This window comes from Psammomys obesus, unplaced genomic scaffold (assembly GCF_907164565.1).
Source record: "Psammomys obesus unplaced genomic scaffold, mPsaObe1.curated_primary_1811, whole genome shotgun sequence".
In the NCBI taxonomy this organism is placed as follows: domain Eukaryota; kingdom Metazoa; phylum Chordata; class Mammalia; order Rodentia; family Muridae; genus Psammomys; species Psammomys obesus.
This window is the reverse complement of record NW_026596162.1, coordinates 7,328,404-7,345,974: the sequence shown is the minus strand read 5'-3', so window position 1 is coordinate 7,345,974 and position 17,571 is coordinate 7,328,404. Positions and strand designations below refer to the sequence as shown.

At 44.5% G+C, this 17,571-nt stretch overlaps 1 protein-coding gene across 1 annotated transcript in view; it reads left to right on the top strand.

The window, feature by feature from the left end:
- Positions 1 to 1,953: 1,953 nt before the first annotated feature.
- The window catches only part of Adtrp (androgen dependent TFPI regulating protein), a 59,939-nt gene continuing 44,321 nt past the window's right edge, over positions 1,954 to 17,571 (top strand). The window contains exons 1-2 of the mRNA XM_055595198.1: positions 1,954 to 2,370; positions 16,879 to 17,013. Coding sequence (XP_055451173.1) covers positions 2,215 to 2,370; positions 16,879 to 17,013 — 291 coding nt within the window. The 5' untranslated portion in view covers positions 1,954 to 2,214. The remainder of the gene's footprint in view (positions 2,371 to 16,878; positions 17,014 to 17,571) is intronic.

Here is a 17,571-nt window from a genome sequence, read left to right as displayed (position 1 = left end):
GATGGTCATGTTCACTCTGGACTCTCCCAAATGCCTCTTCCTTATATCCATAATAAAAACCTCAACCCCTCAGGAGCAGTCCTGTCCTCCTTTTATTTTTATTTTTTATTTTTTTCTCATTCAATGGAGACAAGAGGACTCTGGAGGTTCACTGACCACCCAGCCTCACAGATGAGTTCCAGGCCAACTGAGAAACCTTGACTCAAATCAGGTAGATATGTTTCTAAAGCAGTGTTTCCCAACCCTTCTAATGCCATGACTCTATGATACAGTTCCTCATGTTGTGCTGACCTCCAACCATAAAATTACTTTCATCGCTACTTCATAACTCTAATTTTGCTACTGTTATGAATCAGCATGTAAGCATCTGATATGTGATCCCTGAGGACCACTGTTGTAAAGGACGGCATTTAAGATTGTCCTCTGGTCTCCAACACACACGTGTACACAGTGGACCCCCCCAAACACACATTTTAAAAGTTCACCATCATCGTTAGTTACAGATAGTGCTCCTATATGTAGGCCAACCTGGGATCTGTCTTAGAAACAAGAACAAAAATCAGTTACCAGTGTGGGTCCACTCTACCTCCTCCTGCTTTCGGAGCACATCGTTTTAGTGCCAACATCATTATGGGTTTTAAAGCGCTCAGAGCCAGGCTTAGCCATCGGTGCTATAGAAGCAAGAGACACCAAAGTTATTTGCAGTTTTAGCCTTGGCCAGGGAGTTTGCAAAGCATTGTCCCGTGTCCTGGACTGCCCGTTCCGTGGTGAATGGTTTTTGGTTTTAAACATTTATGCCTTCGTCAAATTCATAGCGTGAGATCCTAACTCTCAGAGTTGATGGTATTAGTCACAGGCATGGTCATAGACAAGTCCTGAGGAGGTGAGGACAGAGTCTTCTCAGATAGGATTCCAGCCCCAATGATGCCCGAGGGAGATGTTTTGCCTTTTGTCCATGAGAAGTGAGAGTATTAAATATGTTGAGCAGAAAATGAACCCTTGCTACATACTAAACCTGCCAGCAGGTTCTTATCATTCTAGCCTCTAAAAATGGGATAAATAAATTTCTTGTTTATAAGCTGCAGCTTTGTGATGTTTTGTTATAGCATTTCCAACAGTCTAGGAAGGGGCTATCCTGCAGAGCTGCTGGCTCGGGGCCACTGTCCTCCTGCATATGAGTCTGAATGTTTGGTCTAGACTTTTTGTACATAGGCCTGTTAGGGATGTATTTGGGTTCCCATAGCCACTTGTGGTTCTTTTTCTCAGTTCTTATTAACCGTGGCGAGGTCATCAAAACATCAACTGTACACGTCCCTAGTGGCTCCAGGGCCATTTCTCAAGGAACTTGCTCAACCTCCAAGTGAGTTGCCCAGGGAAACAGACCAGTGATGTCACAAGGCATGACACTTGCAGTTCTCCTTAAGTCCCCTTCTGCACAGGCAGAGGTAGGGTCCTGTCTTTTGCTCTCCCAATCCAATTATGTCTTGTACTCCCCATGGAACTACGGAGGCTCTTGCTTCCACCACTCCCCCCAGCCATATCTACACTCAGGTATGCTGGTTTTCTGGCTACGGTTGTCTCACTATGCTCCTTCCTTCTGGGCACAGAAATGCTGTGGTAATGGAATGTCTGGACATCTTTAGTTTTCTAGTGTAAAGGCGGGGCAGTAGAGACTCCCTTGGGTCTGTTCCTAGAGGATCAAAGACTTTTTCAAACTTGATAATGCCTCAGACATTTCACAAGTAGAATGACTACACCCAGTTTCCTTATCTTTCTTGGGGCTATAAACACATCCAAGTCTTTACTTCCTGGTTTAAGAAGAACTTCTCATTCTTTGAAAATGGCACCATTGCTACCCGTGACCTTTGTGACCAGAAGAAAAGGAGGAACATTGGCATGACCTTTTACCAAGATGTCATTTGTAACAGGTCACTCAGCGGGCTTACGCCCTGTTTGAAGTACAGCTCCTGTTTGTTGCTCTCCTCAAAACCCTGTTTTGAAATGGGCACAAGCTGTCCAGTTATCTAAACGTAGCTATCTGAAAGCTTATAAGGAAAGGTACCTAAGGGAGAAGCAAACTCCCAGCCTGTGCTGAAGCTCATTCCCAGAGGGCTTTGTTTCCACAGCTCCGAAGCCTGGACAGAGTGCAGCAGCGGCTCCCAGGACTCCTCGGGAAAGCAGAGGACAGGCAGACTGCTCCAACCCTTGGCAGCCATGACCAAGACAACCACTTGTATATATCACTTCCTTGTTTTGAACTGGTACATCTTCCTCAATTATTACGTCCCAAACATTGGGAAGGATGATGAGAAGTTAAAGGAATTCCACGACGGTGGTGTACATTCAAAGTACTTGACAATCCTTAATCTGGTAAGTCTGGGTCTGGAACCAAGTTATCAGCAGTGACGTGAGTGCTTTTCCCTATGTCACTTTACTAAGCACGAGTCCCCTGTATGTCTTCCTTCTTCACGCTTGGTGAGTTTGGGGCTTCCCCTGTTATTTAGCAATTTGCTCTAAGGAACTCAGTTTGGAAACTGTAGCTACTGGGGTGTCTAATTGTTAAACACTCTTTCATAAAGATTCTTGGAGCCTAACTGAGGGACCACAGGCTTGTTGAGTACAAAACACAAGAGAGATTTTGAACCTTGCTTGGGAAAGTCTGTGAAAAGAAGGCAGAGTGTCGAATGTTGTGTAGGAAGTGTGACTTCCATGGAGGAATAATGTCATTTGACAGCACACACCGACTTACAGATTTATCCAAGAAAAGCAAACACTTTCTGGCACCTTCTCTCCCACTACAATTTTTTATAGGCTCAAGTTCCATCTGAAAGAAGAGATCACCGGAGCCAACAGCCAGTACACAGTTTTGACTATTTTAAAACCAAACTTTAACTTAATCACCTCCTGTCTTCCTAACCTGTGCTAGTGAACACAGTCTTAATGAATGGAAGAAAAAAAAAAAGTTAAAATGTAACTTCAGACATGGACTGACACTTGAGGATTTTGTTGTTGCTAAAATGCACAGTTCAGCTGGGTGGCGGTGGTCCCTGCCTTTAATCCCAGCACTTGGAAGGCAGAGGCAGGCGGATCTCTGAGTTTGGTGCCAGCCTCATCTACAGAGAAACAAGAGGACAGCCTCATCCAGGACAGACAAAGCAAACAAAACAACAACAGTAAAAACACATAATTCCATAAAAGTACCTGGTTTCAGGAAGCTGAAAAAAAATCGTATTTTCAGGATTAATTTTTATGTAATGGGTATGACAGTTCTCCTGCATGCCCACAAGTATGCACATGTGCCACGTATATGTCTGGTGCCTGTGGAAGCCAGACAGGGGCATCAGATCTCCTGAAAGTAGAGTTAGAGATGCTCGTGAGCTGCTGTGTGGGTACTGGAACTGACCCTGGGTTCTAGGAAGGGACAGCCAGTATCTTTACGAGCCGAGCTATCTCTCTGGCCCTGTGTTCAGAGTATGCTAATCAGAATATGCTAATCAGAATATGCTAATCTCTCAGAATCGTCAGAGTAATTTTCCTCATTTGCAACCAGAGCAGAAGCAGGGTCAGAAAGAATGGTGCGATGCGGAGTGGGCAGAAGTGTTGAGCTCAGGTTCAAGAGGCCCTTTTAGCACTGTCCCCTTCCCTCTTGGTCCTGGCCTGAAATATTTTGAGTTCTGGACACAGCTCTCTTGTGTCAGAAAGTGTCAAGTTGGCTGTTTCAGTCTTGAGATGTTATGAGGAAGAAAGTCAAATAATGAGGAAAGAAAGCAAAGACTGATTTTTGTGGCGCTCTAAGAACGTTGTAAGTATAAAACAATGAGATTTTTATCTGTGTTGGATAAACTGGGGGTTGGAATGGGGCAGGGGCATATGTCTATCCAGGTTTGATCTACTAATCAAACTCAGGCTCAGGTTTGAGCATTCTGTCACACGTTAACTGCAGAGCAGGACAGACTTACGCAGCTCCATGACCTTCTTCTGGCTTTCAATGCCATTTCCTCTCCTCATTTTCTGTCTACTGGCATATCATAGTTTGGGGTTTTCGCAAAAACAATTATAACACTTTTATTACATGTACATGTATGTACGAGTATGTGTGTTGGGGTCATATGTACCATGATGCGTGGGTAAGAGGTCAAAGGACAGCTTTGGGGAGTCACTTCTCTCCTCCCACCATTTGGGTCCTGGGGATTGAACTCAGGTAGTCAGGCTGAGCACTGAGCATCTCCTGTGAGTGTCTCACAGCCCAGATCACATTCTAGTTTAACTCCATTTCCTGCCTTTCCGGAGAATTAGCCACCAAACCAAATCCCGCTTGTTTTACTTTTCGCTGGGCCTACCTCCCCCTTCCCAAACTTCCTGCCTCCCTCATCCCATCGCATCAGAGGACCACATTAGCTCTGCTTTCCTAGACAAAGTGCCCGCCCCTACAACACTCAGACTCCAGGTTAATCTTCTACAGCTCTTTTTTATTTTTCTCGAATTCTTTTAAACATCATAGCATTTGTTTTAGGAAAAACAAAGGGAATAAAACAAAACAAACAAACAAAAAAATCCCCTTACCCTTCAGATCCCCTTCTTCCCGGGAAAGCTAGTATCCCTTAGAGAAAGGTTTTTCTCTCACTAGTTTAATCTTCAGGCTTCCTTCCTCATTTCTCTGCCCATATCCCCCAAAGAAAGGCCTGTTCTCCTCTAGTCACCATTTTGCTTCCTGCATAGGCTTCCATAGACCACTCGAAATCCCGTGAACAGAACTGCTTTCTAGACCTTTCCCTCACCTTTACGTGAATGTAAAAAACATTTGAACCAGAGTTCCAAACCATTTCTGCCTCATAGGCCCTTGTCATCCGAGTCACTTACAATTCTCCATTATGTCTGCCGTGAGAGCAGGGCACAGGACACTCACATGCTGGAACTCTGCTCACTCTGTAGTCGTGGCTAAGTTTCTACTTTCCTGAATGATAGTTTCTAAAGGCCGCTTCTGGCCCCAGCATGTAGCAAGGGAGTGCTTGCTACTCTCTGCTCTGAAGGCATGGCTTTACAGAATGTTCCCCAGCTGCAGACATGGGTTGAGGATATTTTAGGGAACCCATCCAAGGATAGTTTTCAAGTAGCTTGATAAATGGTTGAGCCTCAAAATCAATACCTCTTGAGGTCTTATGTGTTCATTTATGCCTATTAGTTTTTTAACTGTTTTATATTTTAATGGAATAGACTGATCAGATCATAGAGGCCTCCCAATATATCCTAACACTCATGTTTATTTTGCTTCAATGTGGTCCAACCTAACTTAGCAGGAATTGTAAATTTTAATATCTTTTATTTTACATGTATGAGGTTTTATTTTGCCTACATGTATGTATACGTACTGTGGGTACTGTGTATACTGTGCCTGCGGAGACTAGAAAGGGTATCAGATCTTCTAGAACTGGAATTATAGGCAATTTTGAACCATCATGTAGGTACTGGGAACAGAACCCGAGTCCTCTATAAGAGCAGCAAATGCTCTTCAACCACTAAGCCATGTCTGCAGCCCATCAATGTAGCAGGGATTGCATCTCTCTCTCTCTCTCTCTCTCTCTATATATATATATATATATATTAACCAAACATAGCTATTTTAATGCTTTGTTTTATATATATAGTTACATAGTTTATATATATATATGTATATATATATAATGCTTTGTAATATGCCTTGTTAGTCATGTTAATCTTCTATGTGGTTTTTTTTTTCATGTTTTAATACAAACAGAAATGGGTGTCATAGAAGTTTCATACAGATCTTGTGTTTGATGATTCCCACCTATACTTTCTTCGTCTGTCCTCCTATCCCTCACCCTGTTTGTTCTAGTAGCCCCATCCTCTCTTCAGGTCACAGGCACCATTTTACTTTCTTTTTTTCTTCTTCCTCCCAGGAGCTCTTTTTCCTCATTTCATAGTCCCCTTTCTAGTTTTGTGGCCTAGAGGCGCCAGCCCACACATAGAAACGGTAACATCTATCTAGAACCTATATGTGAAAGAAAATTCGTGTCATTTCCGAGTCTGGCACACCTTTCCTCCCAAATATCTCTAACTTCTTATTGGCTGAGTTCACTTCTGTGTCCATGTTGAATAACAAAAGCCTGTCTTATTACAAGTCAGCTTTCAGAGAATTGTGCCATTTTCCTCCTGAAACTGCCCCCAGGGAGTCCCAGAGGAATTCATGGAAGCTTCCGGAGGGTGGGTAGAGGGATGCTAGGTAAGAAAAGAAAGGTGAAAGGGGTGAGAGCAGGCTGACAGGACAGAGAGCTGGCCCAGGGAGAAGGAGTGTTTGTGTCTGTGGGATGGTTCCTCAGTCCTACTGCTCACCGCCTGTGACCCAGGGCTAAAGACTCTTATGTCGCTCATTCCCACATTTGTGAAGTAGACACAAAAATAAAAGCTAACAGCATGGCCATACTCTTAGAAGGCCATCAACACGGTGGAAGCAGAAAAGGAGAGAAGATGGAAGGGAGGTGTGGAGCTTGGAGTTATCCTGTGTTTGACAGAGATGGATAGTGTGGGACACTGGTCTCCTCAACAAGTTCCTGGTGGGTGATGGATCTGGATGAAAGTCAGCCACTACACACTACATGCATACTACATCCACAGTCCCTGCCTCTCCACACTACACTCTCTGTCATTCAGCTAGAAGAGGATGTCTGTTGAGACACTGGGGATTTGAGGGAGGTACAGCTTCAAATTCAAGCAGAGAATGGTGAGTCCTATATAAAAGGAACTTTTATTCACCTAACTGTCATCTGGAGGGTTATCGCCTCTATCTACTAACCGAGGCCTAGTCCTGGAAGCTTCTAGCCTCCGTATAATCTAACCTAGGCCTAGAATGTTTTCAGCCTGAGATTTACTGCTTAATAAGCTCACCCTTTATTGTTCTTACTGAGCTCTGGGCTGGCTGGTTCAACTCAGCTGTTCTGGCTCAAACTCCTTTCCCAGCTGACTGATTCAATCCGGCCTTTCTCTCGGCCCCTGAACTGCTCTGTTTGGCCTCAAACTAACTCCAGAAATCTTTTCTAATCTTCTGGCTCATTCTGTCTTCACCTCTGTCTAGCTTATTCTCTCTCTACAATTTGTCTCTCTATACAATTCTCCTAGTAAAACTGCCTCCTCCCTCTATTACTGCATTGCCCCTTAAGTAGCTTCCCTTTCCTCTCCTCATGAGAGTTGGGCATATCCTACTCTGTCAATTTTTTCTCTGATTCATCACCTTTTCTGCCACTCAATTAGGCATCACTTTCAAATAAGGGTGCTTCCTTCTACAAACTAACTTTACTTTCATTGTTTGAGATTAAAGGCATGTAACACTGTCCCTGGACCTAAGTTTGTCTTTATCTGAAACTTGGTCCAGACCAGGCTGGCCTTGAACTCAGATCTGCTTGCCTCTGTCTCCTGGATTAAAGGTGTGTTTGTATTCCAGTCGAATCACACAGATCTACAAGGATGTGATCTCTTGCCAGAACAGCCATGTTCTGAATTAAAATTCCTCTACAATCCTACCACATGAGGAAGCCCCCACAGCTGAGCATGGAGACTAAGCTATGCACAATTTTAATTTGCTTGTGCTAGCTCAGCCCACGAAGTACCCAAGTCCTCCACAAATGTGCTTCCTTGTCTCCATCACTCCCTTTTTATCCAAGAACTGTCCCTGGTTCTAAGGGACACTTACTGGTAAAGGCAGGGAGCTTCTTGTTGTGCAGGATCATTCTCCCACTTTTGGGAGCCACCAGCTGAGATTCTGAGTCTGCCCCGATCTTGCCCACATCTCCTTCCCTAACAGACACGTGCCTTTCCTCCCCTCCCATCTTGTAAAGCTGCCCAAACCTCATGATCCTTAAGCTCTCGGGATGACAGCAATGTGATGTCATTGCAAATGTCCTCAGAGAGGATGAGTCAGGGCTAGAGAAAAAGAAGTCCCTCTCCCTGCTGGCACAAAGTCCAAGGCAGCCTATAAACAGTAGAAAGGTGGTGTTCTATTTATATTACAGTACCCATTTTGATACCTGGAGGGAAACCCTTGATTTCCATCACTGAATTTAGATCTTAGTCTGTGAAGCTCTTTAGCTTTCCGGGATCCAAAAGACACAAGGCTTGATGTTGTTTGCAAGGACGATGAACATCTGCTGACACAGCTCTTGGACAGCTGAAGGGATTAGAGCTGATAGCACAGAGGGAATGGACATCACCAGCACCCAAACAAAGTACCTAGAATTTATTGAATAGCCAGCATTTTGATAAGTTCTTTAAACCCAGTGGAGAGATCTGCGGTGAGAAGCCTGGCTTCTGGGGCGAGAGCAATGGCTGTGTACTTACTGTGTGATTTCTGAGTGACCCAACTTTTCCACATCTCGGTTTGTTCCTGTGTGGTGCCGAGGAAAGCACGTCCTCCCACCTCCCCAGAGCTGAGAGATTCATTCCACAGCTCCCAGATGGTGTGTGGGCTTCTGATGGGTCACAGGTGATCTCTCCTTCCAGAAGCACCCTCAGCAGAAGGAGGCTGCCAACACTGGGCTTTAGCTCCTTCCCTGGGGCTGCCAAAGGACCCATCCAGGGAAGCTCTGCAGGGCTGCTCAGGAAAGCTCCTTAGCATCTGCTCTGCCCCCAGCCCTTCCCCCTCCCTGTCACAGATACTTCAAGAGTGTTATCCCAAAGAGTTCCCTCCAGGCACATCTCAGAGCTACACAGTCTCCCACTCATCCTGGCCTCCAATCCGCAAACACCAGTTTACAGAAAGGGTTCCTTCCTTCCTCCTCCCCCTCCTCCTCCTCTTCCTCTTTTTCTCTTTCCTCTTTCCTTATTCCCAGTTAAGGCAAACTGACATAGAGCCAGTCCTGGTCTGTATTATCTCTAACACAGTTCTGGGTCCCTAAGTGGCACTCCAGGAATGTTGGCTGAATGAATTGGTAACCAGAACATAGCTGTGAACCCGTCCACCTGCAGGCTGCTCTATCCCAGGAAATCCTACTGCTATACGAAAGCCATTGTCATCAGCTACACAGCCTTGGCCAAGGCTTCTTACACTTCTAACTGAACGTATCCTACAATACTCTTGGTTTCTCTGTTTTTCTCCTCATTATTCCAAATTGTCTTCTTTACATTATTTGCGCACCTGGTTTTGACTGTTAAACTCTCTTGTTTATCTCAAGGAAGTTTTGTTGTTGTTTTAAGTTGATCTTTTTTTCATTTAATTTTTTTAGGTTTTTTTGTTGTTTTGTTTTGGTTTTTTGTTTTGTTTTTTGTTTGTTTGTTTTCCAGACAGGGTTTCTCTGTGTAACAGAAGCCTGGCTGTCCTGGACTCACTTTGTAAATCCAGCTGGTTTTGTTTTGTTTTTTTATTTTTTTTTAACTTTTTAAAATTTTTTTATTAATTACACTTTATTCATTTTGTATCCCCCCATAAGGCCCTCCCTCCTCCCCTCCTGACCCCATCCTCCCTCCCTTTTCTGCATGCATGCCCCTCCCCAAGTCCACTGATAGGGGAGGTTCTCCTCTCCTTCTTTCTGATCTTAGTCTATCAGTTCTCATCAAAAGTGGCTGCATTGTCCTCTTCTGTGGCCTGGTAAGGCTGCTCTCCCCTCAGGGGGAGGTGATCAAAGAGTAGGCCAATCAGATTATGTCAGAGGCAGTCCCTCTTCCCATTACTATGTAACCCACTTGGACACTGAACTGCCATGGGCTACATCTGTGCAGGGGTTCTAGGTGATCTCCATGAATAGTCCTTGGTTGGAGTATGAGTCTCTCGGAAGTTCCCTGTGTTCAAATTTTCTTGTTCTGTTGTTCTCCTTGTGGAGTTCCTGTCCTCTCCAGCTCTTACTATTTCCCACTTCTTACTTAAATTCCATTCACTCTGCTGGACAGTTGGCCATCAGGCTCAGTATCTGTTTTGATAGTCTGCAGGGCAGAGGCTTTCAGAGGCCCTCTGTGGGAGGTTCCTAGTTTGTTTCCTGTTTTCTTCTTCTGGCTTTCAGAGGCCCTCTGTAGCAGGTTCCTAGGTTGTTTCCTGTTTTCTTCTTTTTCTGATGTCCATCCTTTTAGGATGGGGATTGAGCATTTTAGTTAGGGTCTTCTCTCTTGCTTAGTTTCTTTAGATGCACAGATTTTAGTGGGTTTGTCCTATGTTGTATGTCTATATGAGTGAGTATATACCGTGTTGTGTGTCTTTTTGCTTCTGGGACAACTCACTCAGGATGATCCTTTGCAGGTCCCACCATTTACCTGCAAATTTCATGATTTCCTTATTTTTCATTGCTGAGTAATACTCCATTGTATAGATGTACCACAATTTCTGCATCCATTCTTAAGTTGAGGGGCATCTGGGTTGTTTCCAGGTTCTGGCTATTACAAATAAAGCTGCTACAAACATGGTTGAACAGATGTCCTTTTTGTGTACTTGAGCCTCTTTTGGATATATGCCTAGGAGTGGTATGGCTGGATCTTGAGGAAGCACTATTCCTAGTTGTCTGAGAAAGTGCCAGATTGATTTCCAGAGTGGTTGTACAAGTTTACATTCCCACCAGCAGTGGAGAAGGGTTCCCCTTTCTCCACAACCTCTCCAGCATGTGTTGTCACTTGAGTTTTTCATCTTGGCCATTCTGATGGGTGTAAGGTGAAATCTCAGGGTTGTTTTTATTTGCATTTCCCTAATGGCTAATGAGTTTGAGCATTTCTTTAAGTGCTTCTCTACCATTTATTATTCCTCTATTGAGAATTCTCTGTTTAGCTCTGTTCCCCATTTTTTAATTGGCTTACTTGGTTTGCTGCTTTTCAGCTTGTTTAGTTCTTTATATATACTGGATATGAGTCCTCTGTCAGATAAAGGGTTGGTGAAGATTCTTTCCCAATCTGTAGGCAATCGCTTTGTTTTGATGACGGTGTCCTTTGCTTTACAGAAGCTTTTCAGTTTCTATGCCAGTACCATGCAGTTTTTAAAACTGTTGCTCTATAGTACAGCTTGAGATCAGGGATGGAGATACCTCCAGAAGATCTTTTATTGTAGAGGATTGTTTTAGCAATTCTGGGTTTCTTGTTATTCCATATGAAGTTGAGAATTTTTCTTTCCAGGTCTGTAAAGAATTGTGTTGGTAATTTGATGGAAATTGCATTGAATCTGTAGATTGCTTTTGGTAAGATGGCCATTTTTACTATGTTAATCCTGCCAAGCCATGAGCATGGGAGATCTTTCCATCTTCTCATATCTTCTTCTAATTCTTTCTTCAGAGTCTTGAAATTTTTTTCATACAAGTCTTTGACTTTCTTGGTTAGGGTTACTCCAAGGTACGTTATGTCATTTGTGGCTATTGTGAAGGGTGTTGTTTCCCTAATTTCTTTCTCAGCCCTTTTGTCTTTTGTATACAGGAGTGCTACTGATTTTTTTTGAGTTAATTTTGTATCCGGCCACTTTGCTGAAGGTGTCTATCAGCTGTAGGAGTTCCCTGGTAGAGTTTTTGGGGTCACTCACATATACTATCATATCATCTGCAAATAGTGATAATTTGACTTCTTCCTTTCCAATTTGGATCCCCTTGATCTCCTTCAACTGTCTTATTGCTCTAGCAAGGACTTGTTGAAAAGATATGGAGAGAGTGGGCAGCCTTGTCTTGTCCCTGATTTCAGTGGGATTGCTTTAAGTTTCTCTCCATTCTTTTTGATGTTGGCTATAGGCTTGCTGTATATCGCCTTTACTATGTTTAGATATGTGCCTTGCATCCCTGATCTCTCCAATACTTTAAACATGAATGGATGTTGGATTTTGTCAAATGCTTTTTCAGCATCTAGGGAGATTATCATGTGGTTTTTTTCTTTCAGTTTGTTAATATGGTGGATCACATTGATGGATTTCCGTATATTGAACCACCCCTGCATACCTGGGATGAAGTTGGTCATGATGGATGATATCTTTGATGTGTTCTTGTATTCAGTTTGCGAGTGTTTTGTTGAGTATTTTTGCGTCAATGTTCATAAGGGAGATTGGCCTGAAGTTCTCTTTTTTTTGTTGGGTTTTTGTGAGGTTTAGGTACCAAGGTGACTGTGGCTTCATAGAATGAGTTTGGTAATGTTCCTTCTGTTTCTATTTTGTGGAATAGTTTGAAGAGAACTGGAGAATCCAGCTGGTTTTGAACTCACAAAGATCCGCCTGCCTCTGCCTCCCGAGTGCTGGGATTAAAGGCATGTAATGCCACAGCCGGCTTTTTTTTGTGAGACTTTTAGATATGAGCACTGTATTGACATAAATTTACCACTCCTGCTCCCCTTCCCCCTCTCCCATGCCCACGGCCACTGCCTTTCAAATGCATGACATCTTCACTTATGACTGTTTTACAGCCACCGTCTACCAAGTCGGTAAATTCACGTGATCATCTGTTTACGGCTGACCACCTGGAATTGGATAACCAATCGGGGAGCTCATCCCTAGAGAAAACTGTTGTCCCCTCCCTCAACAGCCGGCCCCAGATAAAATGTCTGCCCCAGCTAGCCCCTGCGTTCTCTTTCACTTTGGAACTGTCTTTCTCTTTGAGGGTTGCATCAGGTTGATGGAAGGAAAGGAAAGTCCCAGTGTGGTGGGAGCCTTGAGCTTGGCGCTGGGTTGCTTGACTCATCCGGCAGGAGTCTTAATGTCTTGTTCGGGGAACTTGTGGAATCTCCCTCTCTGGAATTATTATTTTTTTTTTTAATGGAAGAAATTTTCATTTCCTGGGGTTGTTTAAAAGGGTTTTGGCTTTAGGGCAAGGAAAAAAACTTGATGACTTAGAGAGGGTAAGTTTCCATGACTTTAAGATCCTTGTGGATTTGTGAAGACTTGGAATGTATAAACTAAATATCCTTCAGTGACAGTTTTTTTTTCTTTTAAATCACTTTAGTTATTTAAAAAAAATGTAAATTCAGCTCTGTCACTGGTCATAAGTTTGTTAGCTAGCAACACAAACAAAAGACAGCTAACAAATTTAGAGCAGCAGAATTTCGTGGAAAGGCCCAGAACATTCCATTGCAGTAGAATCAGGGAAGAGCAATGAATCAGAAAGCATCGGCTATGAATAGATTTTGATCAACAGGACACCATAAAGCCTGCTTTCCTGGGAGCCAGGGTCCCAGGATACTCGGTGAATGGGTCATTACCCATCTGGATGATCGTTTGAGGTGATCCAGACGTGCCTTTGACAGCCCTCAATACGTGTGTGTGTGTGTGTGTGTGTGTGTGTGTGTGTGTGTGAACACTGTCTTATTTTTTTCCCTTGGTGGATGAGCAGATTACTCTCCATGACCTGAGTTGACTCAAGTGTGTCCTTGACAGCCCTCAAGACTCCCTAGAACTCCTGGCTTCTCACACTCTTTATCCTCCAGCTCTGATCCGCGTGGCCCCATTCCACCCTGCTCTAACCTGTGTCTCTGCCTTGCCAGCACCCTAGTGCCTTCCTCTTCTGGCACCACGTGTGGCCTCCCTCTGATGTGTCATGTCAGCAGTCAGATCAATGGCACCACTAAGTTGGAGCCTGGAGATGCCAGTGTGGCATATGCCTGCAAGATGATGTGTGAGCTGGGGGTGGAAGGGGAGAGGTGGCTGGCTCATTTACAGGAGCCAATTTGTTTTGATGAACTCGGAGGGGCTGAGTAATATGTTTTCCTCCTTAATCTGATTCCCACAATCCGTGGCTGAAAGCAGCAAGGAAAAGGGTGGGCTGGACTCCCTGTGACTTGAAGAAACTTTGACCAGAGGACGTTGGGTAGTACGGATTTCACTCTGTGGGTGGAGGCAACCTCTCAAAGAAGAGTGCCTCTGGGTGGAGGCAACCTCTCAAAGAAGTGGAACTGGGGCTGAGGGCTATGTGGGTGGGGGAAGGAGGAGGAGGAAGACATAACTTCTGATGCAAACAACTGCACACTCAAGAATTCTACAGCTCTTGGGCTCAGTGCCAAGGGCACTGCCAGTAGGGATAAACATTCTGGAAGGGACCTCTGCGTGGCATTTAGAACTGAGACCGACTCCCTCCTCCTCCCCTCCCCCACACCCTCTGCCTCTGGGAAGCCTTCTCTTCCTCAAGGAGCCCTGTGACTGACTCAGCCTGTGTTTTCTCCTGAATCTGCATCTGCTACCTTGCTTTAGAAGGCGGAAACTTCCTAGCATTTGCCCCCGACTCACGCCTCCCTTAGCAATTTCGTTCCGCCTCCCAGGACTGACTACCTGGGTTTTCTCCTCCCAGCCCTGTCTCTCTGAAACCACCTGCTCTGTATTTCCAAGAGGAGGGTTTCCTAGACAGGTGGGCTGCAGTCTCAGCTACATAGGGTAAGGATAACCCAGGAATTCGGCTAGGGAGAAGGTTTGGCTGGACCTTCTGAGGTGCCTAAGCATAAACATAAGGACCTAACTTTCTTTCCCAGCAAGTACACATGCCCTCCCCCTCTCTCCCCACCACCCACCACCACTCACCCCCGAAAAGAAAATAAAACAATCCTCAGAAGATTTATAACCTCCGATACTTGGGCTGCACCCCCAGGCCCGTTAACTGGGCATTGGTTTTAGTGTGTTTTCTCTTTGTTCGTTTTTCTGTTGTATTTTACTCTCTCAGTCATGTAGAATTGTTTCTCCTCTGACCTCTGACAGAATTTTGTCAAACCTGCTCAAGAAAGAAATCCGATGTTTCTCAAATCTGGCTCAAGAACCAGCCTTTAAAGCCTCGGGACTTGGAACAAGCTTGTTAATCTCTCTTTACCCCCTTTTCCTTTAAGATGGGGCTGAGAGGTTAATACTAGCACATCAGGAGGACTTTGGAGAATTAAAAGCGAGCCTCGAGTCTGACAAGTAACAGGCCATGACCAACAAAAGTCAGCTGTTGGAGTTCTGAGGCCTCAGAAAGATACATGGAGGAAGGATGTCTAATCCAGAGAGCTCTACACACATAAGGATCCCTTAGAATGCTTCTTTAACTTTTGTTTTGTCTTGTTTTTCAAGACAGGGTTTGTCTGTGTAGCCCTGGCTGTCCTAGACTCACTTTGTAGACCAGGCTGTTCTCGAACTCAGAGATCCAATTTCCTCTGCCTCCCTGAGTGCTGGGATTAAAGTCGTGTGACACCACACTTAGCAGATGCTTCTTGAAAAATCCCCACTTGTGCCATCTTTCAGGGCCTGTGATCCCAAAGTCTGAGCATGGCTTTCTGAGAAGCTCCAGGCAGTCCACTTGCCGGGAGTCTAAGGACACAGCTTCTACTCTCCTTTCCTCTCACTTCAGGCCTCAGCCCAGGGAGTGTCCTGAAGCCAACTTTAGATCTTTGACCAAGTCTAGACTTCAGACACGGTTTCCCAACAGCCAGTTTGGATCAATTATTAACCCAGCTCTCTCGGCTCCATAAATTTCCCATCTCATACTCTAGACTAGAATCCAACTGCCCTTCACATGCCAAAGCAGAATGTCTAAGAACTGAGATGACTCCTAAGGCAAATGTACTTCAAATTCAACCCCATCTCTGTATCATCAGCAACCCATCAGGCCTTAAATTAGCAGCCATGACATTGTACAAAACACACAAGGCCTGAATCTAAAGACCTGACACTTGGAAGGCTCTAAAATCCAAGCTTCTCAGTCATAAGTATGACATCGCAGATATAAAATTTCACACCATATAACCTGATTTCATGCACAAAATTACTGAATAGAGTATAAAGTCACCTTCAAGGTCTTTTAAAGAGGTGAACCTACCAATTAAGTGCATTTTTTGTGTGTGCCTGAGTCTTGTTTCTATTATGTGTCCATATTCTAAAATCTGGATAAGAAATCCTCCATCCAAAACACTTCTAGCACCAAGCATTTGGGAGAAGGTAAGAGGCCTTCAGTCTTGAGTGGAAAAGGCTCTGCTTCTCTCTTGCCTTGCCTTGGGGACCTCACAGAGCTCAGTGGTTGCCAGAACTCCAGGCCTTGCTTCCTGTATCCCATGATTTGAATCCCTCCAATTGTCAGATTGCCTCCCTAATAAGGCCTCCAGGCAGCCCCTTTAGGTAAGGCGACTGTACTGGCTTCTCACTCTGAGGAGTGTGGCATCATGACCTGCACTTTCCTGGAGCAGGACAGAGCTCTCTATCCCAGTGTCCATGACCTTCATTATGGCTTTCTTAGTGAGAGTTCAGTGTCTGAGTTTGTGTGTGTGTGCATGCATGCAATGTTTGTCTTTCTGATCTGCTCATTAGAGGTATGTCAACCTACACACACACACACACACACACACACACACACACACGCTCATATATGTATGTGAATGTGTATGTGCATGTTTATATGCGTGGAGGCCAGAGGTCAACTTCATTTTGGTTCCTCACTAAACCCAGAGCTCCCCACCGACTGGGCTAACCGGCAAGTGATTTCAGGGGTTCACGTGTATCTGCCCCACCCCACAGAGCTGGGGTTACAGAGCGTGCTGCTCCACTCCCTGCTTTCACATGAATGCTGATGATCTGCACACGTTTGAGGTAGCCATTCCATGACTGATCGTGCCCTCACTGCGCCTTGCCCTTCACCCTGAGCTGTAGATGTGGCCCTTACCTCTGCGCGGCCACGCTATACACCTCATTACACTCTCCCTTTAAACTCTATTTTGCTTCCATTTTAGCCGAAGACCATTAGACTAAGTACTGTACACATTATTATCTCCTGAATGAATTTCCCCAATCGTTTTTAGTGTGCAAGGTCAAAGCCCAATGAGCTGGAATCCCAGCCCTTGAATTGGCTCTCCACCCGAACAACCCTACCTCCCATCCTTCTCCAATCAGCATCGCTCCCTGGGGGCTGCAGTTTTACATCAGTGAAGGGCGTATTAATTAAAGCCAATGAAAATGCTCATTTGTTGTAATGAATTTAGCTCTTGCAGACCATTTTCTTTGGGGTCGCCTGCCTGGATGATGTGCTGAAAAGAGTCAAAGGAAGAAAAGACATCAAGTTCATCACGTCCTTCAGAGATCTCCTCTTTACCACGTTGGCTTTTCCTATCTCCACAGTAAGTGCCCAGATGGGTATCCAACATCATCATCGTCAGGTACAATGGTGGATCCTTCTCCTGGAACAGCAAGGTTGTCTGGGGACTAGGGACTGTAACCAGAGCATCTACATTTCCATATACTTCCTGTCTGGGACTGACCACACTGATCAGTATCACCAGGTCTAGGGTACACAGCGGAGAAGCCCATCATTAACTTTCTATCTGTATGAAGGTTTTGAGCCTGGTCCTTGTTGCTGCCTGGTGGGAAAGTTTAATCAAAATACAATCAGATCTCTATGTTTGTGGGTTTGGCACCCACAATTTCAACTAAATATGAATCAAAAATATTTGACAAATGATTAAAAAAATCAAGTTCAAATACTTAAAACAATGATGTAACATTTACATCATACTGGACATTATAAGCAGTCTCTAGCTAATTTAGTCCACACAGGGGAAGCAAATGTGTCTTGTGAAAATATGATTCCATTTCATATAGAAAACTTGAGCATCTGTGGGTTGTGGTATCCTTGGGAAGGCTGAGGGATGACCGTATGACTGGGACAGCCTGGCTTC